Raw genomic sequence first — 4670 nt, forward strand, 5'->3', positions numbered from 1 at the left:
ATAATTTAACAAATTTTTATTTATTATTTTTTTCATTTTCTAGTTATTTGAGTGACTGTTGTGGATTTTGCCTTTTCTTTAATTGAAGGGGATAAATACATTGGAGGACGACTGTACATGAGCTCTTGGCTGAATGTACCAGACGTACAAGGATGCATATTGAGCGCTCTCTGGAAAAATAACGATTTTGAGCATAATTGCGATGTTTCAGAAAATAGCTGCAAGAAGCAAAACCACACAGAAACAAAAGCTCCTTGGCTGATTTAAACTCATTACCGGGTGTTTTTCCCCCCAAAAGGCATTTATAGCCTCCCCCTTCTATAAAGAGTTATTCAAGGGACCTGTTCCCACCTCTTAATTAAATGCATGATGGCAAGATTTAAAAAAAAGTAATTTACTAATATAGATCCACCTTTTTTAGTTGCAAACACTGTCAATGGGTTAAGTAGACATAATAATATTATTGCATCAACTTCATATTGTCTTTAAGGTAAACAACATTTTCTGCCTCATTTAAAACCAAGTTCACGTTTCGGTAACTTCCAAGTCCTCTCCTCTATCTCAACATGCCATTTCAGATTGCTAAGACTGTTAATTAAAAGCACACTTAATTGACGAGGAAAAGCCCTTTTACTTAACTTTTTTTTAGTCGAACATTTCATTAGAAATCGTCACAGCTCGAAAAGACTGATGCAAACGATTGTGTTAAATTTATTTTGAGCCCAAACATGATTTTTAAAGTGTTGTCAGTTAAACATGATTATATCTAAATTTAACCTACAGTAGCTTCCCATCCCGTGACACCAAGAACAGCAAAAACCTCCTAGATGTGAAAAACAGAGTAGAAGGACCTGAAGCTTTTCCATCCGCACTGTTAAAGGTTTCTGTTAACTCTGCAGTTTCAAATGAACCTCGTTTGACGGATAAGTGTACTTATCCGTCCACTTAAAATAACCCTTTGTCCCTTTAAACTGATGCTTACTGCTCCTTCAGACAACACGACGCTCACATTTCTTGACATTTTTTTCTGCCTTTTACTTCAAGTTGGATCACAGAAGTTCCCGTTTTACATTTTAAGTTCTGGTGAAGCAAATATGGAAAAATTAAAAAACGGAACTTGACTTTACTTAAAATGAAGTTGCAGCAATGCAGGCTGTTTGTTTGAGAGGAATCAAATGACTTTAAACAGTGGCATTAATATGACTTGTTCACTTCATTTGGATGAACTTAATTCAAGTTACCAAATGAAATAATTCCAAAAATTCTCTCTTGTTTTCCTCCAGTGTGACCTGTATTTGTAGACTCGACACACACCTGCTGATCTGGTTGAACCACCGATGTCAAATATTTAACCTGCAAACATAAATGCACTAGTGTGTATAATAGTATAACAGCTTGTTTTCACAGTTGAAGATGATTTTTCAGTGTCAGGGTTGCAGCTGTAATGGTTTTAATATCCAGACCGTCTCTGTGAAGTTTCATTGAAACTCATCTCTCTGTGAAAAACCCCAGAGCTTCACTTCTGCTTCTGGTTTCTGTCACGTGAAGGTCAAAGCTCTCAGTTTGTGGAGTTGCTCAGAGGAGACGAACGAGACGAAGCTGGAGCTGAAGCAGCCGTTCTCCTCCGCACTCAGCCAGCTGTCTCTGCACGCGCTGTCGCATAACTCCCAGAGTGAACAGCGAAGCAGCCACCAGGTGCAAGAAGACGCTCACACCGTCGATGCATTCACATACTTCTGTTTACGTCTGCTGTGAGTGATTTAACTGTATGTTTTCTGTGTGTGCGTGCAGACTCATCTGTCATGGGGAAGCGCAGTTCCTGTCAACGTCTCGCTGAGCCTGAACAAACAGTGGCAGAGCAACTCCAGCAGGGGGCAGGCCTGTGCTCTGCTGTCGGCGCAGCAGGTCAGCGGATCCACTCCACTTTAACCCTGTTCAGGACTTTTGGGGTCTTTTGGACCCCAGGCCATTTGGTAAAGAGGGACATTTTCATGCATTTGGAACCAAAACTACGTCAACTTATCAGAAAATGTATTTAGTATAAAATAAAATATAGTATAAAAGTCTGGAATGAATGCCAACAAATATTTGAAATATTTGAATATCTGGGCTGCAAGGTGTCTCAGTGGTTAGCACCGTCGCCTCGCAGCTAGAAGGTCGCCGGTTGGCGTACCAGTGAGGACACCTGGGATCTTTCTACATGGAGTCTCCATGTTCTCCCCGTGCAGCGTGGGTTCTCTCCAGGTTCTCCGGCTTCCTCCCACAGTCCAGAAACATGCTGAGGTTAATTGGTGATTCTAAATGGCCGTAGGTGTGAAGGTGAGTGTTCTTGGTTGTCTGTCTCTAAGTGTAGCCCTGTGATAGACTGGTTACCTGTCCAGGTGAACCTGCCTTCACCCTGAGTCAGCTGGGATAGACTCTAGCCCCCCATGACCCTAGTGAGGATTAAGGTGTAGAGATGATGGATGGATATTCTTTTTTGGGGTCCAATGAACCCTGAATGACCCTCTACGTATGGCAACATGAAAGTCCTGAACAGGGTCAAAACTCTTCATGAAACAAAATGAAACAATCATCTGATGAACTGGTGTGTTTTTGTGTTTGTGTAGATGTTAGTGTCTTCTGTTAAAGGCTGTGTGTCAGTGGGGCAGGAGGGAAACTCGTATTCACAAAACGCAGAGCTGAGATGGGACAACAGGAGCGTGAAACAAGGCCTGAAGTACCAGGTAATCTGCTGGATGCTCAATGGAGAGACAGTTGATTTCCACATTTAGTGTTTTTGATTTCCACTTTGTGTTGCGTCGTCTAGAAAGGCCCGCTGGGACAGCACAGCCTCCAGGTCAGCGTCGGCCTGGACAGAGTTTCTCCTGCGCCTTGTTCTTCGCACACACTTCTGGCAAAGGTTCAGAGCAACCTCAGGGACCATCTGGAGCACACCGTGCTGCTGGGCCTCTGCCCCCCACAGCCTGTGAGTCCACGCCGCCGCCTTTGTAGGGATTATAAACACGGCTGAATATCCGATTCCAATTCGCTTTACTTTTCGCTTTACTGTTTACAGGTGCGTCTCATAAAATCAAAGCACTGCGGTGAGGAAAAACTCTTCTTTTTTTTTTTTTAGCTGAATATAAGTGCATGTTACATAATCAGAACACAGTGGGAAAATTCCAATATTTTTTTCATTACAAATTGCTCAAAGTAAGAATTTGGATATATTCCAGACTCGTTACACATGAACTGACATATTTCACACCTTTATTTGTTTTTAGATTTTATCCAACAGCTCATGAATTTGTAATGCAGAACCTCTGAACAGCGTGTCTGCTCTGTTACCGCTCAGCCGAGGCTCCCTTTGCGTGAATCACACGGCGTGGCGTGTCGGCCATCAGCCTGTGGCCGTGCTGAGGGCTGACAGACGCCCGGGTTGCCCTTTAGCTCGTTTTTATTGTTGGTTCTGGTTCGTCTCATTCTCCTCTTGATAACAGATTTTCTGTGGAGATCTGGTGAGTTGGCTAATCTGTGATGCCGAAGTCTGTGAGCCATTTCTGAGCGGTTTGGCCAGCGGGGGGAGGAGGCTAGAATATACAGCGCTGCCCACTTAACATCACAGCGCTTTACACAATATTCCGTTTATAATCATAAAATGTTAAATCATTTCCTATATAAGCTGTAGTAAACTAGCCCATTTACCATTATAGAAAAATGTCATAATCCTGGTTTTTGTCATCACGAAATTCCCCAAAACTGATTCCAGGAATAACTTTTGCCTGTTTGAAGTCATGGTCGGCCGATCGCTACGGCTCACGGGCCGATCGTTGGTCATGCCTGGCAGATTATCACACCAACGTGTTGATTCGTTTGTCAGTCACCTGCTCAACTGAGATCTGATCGCTGAGTTATTCATACGCTGTCTGACATTAATTAGGAAACATCAAAGAGAATCACATGTTGTCACTCATACCTGAACTGCTCAGCGAGTTAATTACGACAAGTTAATCCTCCTAAACCCTCTGAGGAAACAGGAAATAACTTCTACCGGTGGGGTGGCTTTTTGTACCAATAAAGGTGAAATTTCACCATAAAGCTCCGTTTAAATAAACATTTCTTGATCTTGTGAAAACGTTCCCATTTTGGCTTAATAAATCCCCATTTTTTGTCACACAGACAGTTTTCTCAGTGCTCTGTTGTTGCGTTTCTTATTGGAATATCCCGGATGTGGTCATGATTCCATCCTGGACCGAGGTTATGATAATAAACGGGCAGCACTGCATCACTTTGACCAATGTCTAATAAAAAATACTGACATTTTCCCACCATATTCTAATTATATAAGATGCACTTCTATCTGGCTAAGTCCAAACAAAATAAATGATTTTAAAAATGCTAAGTCGGGCACCTCAACAATTCACCTGGATGAACAGGTGTCCTGTGTAGAATGGCTATTGTCCATGATGCTATTCTCTGACCACTACGTGCTCTTCCGTCTCTTTCTCTGTCTGATAAGAGCAAAAATGCCCAAAAAATTATGTTTTTTTATCATTCAATATCAATGTCTGATTGGTTGCTAGTAACACTGACGGATAAATGTTGAAAAGTTGAACAACCTGAACAACCTCACTATCGAGACTAATCTATCTATCTGTCTATCTGTCTATCTGTCTATCTATCTATCT

General features: G+C 42.0%; 1 protein-coding gene across 1 annotated transcript in view; it reads left to right on the plus strand.

Annotated features, from left to right (window-relative positions):
- LOC103368252 (uncharacterized) overlaps positions 1-4670 on the plus strand; it is a 69187-nt gene that overhangs the window by 50442 nt on the left and 14075 nt on the right. The window contains exons 54-57 of the mRNA XM_008296599.1: positions 1513-1695; positions 1792-1905; positions 2610-2726; positions 2810-2968. Coding sequence (XP_008294821.1) covers positions 1513-1695; positions 1792-1905; positions 2610-2726; positions 2810-2968 — 573 coding nt within the window. The remainder of the gene's footprint in view (positions 1-1512; positions 1696-1791; positions 1906-2609; positions 2727-2809; positions 2969-4670) is intronic.

This window comes from Stegastes partitus, unplaced genomic scaffold (assembly GCF_000690725.1).
Source record: "Stegastes partitus isolate 25-593 unplaced genomic scaffold, Stegastes_partitus-1.0.2 Scaffold0, whole genome shotgun sequence".
NCBI classification, from domain to species: Eukaryota; Metazoa; Chordata; class Actinopteri; family Pomacentridae; genus Stegastes; species Stegastes partitus.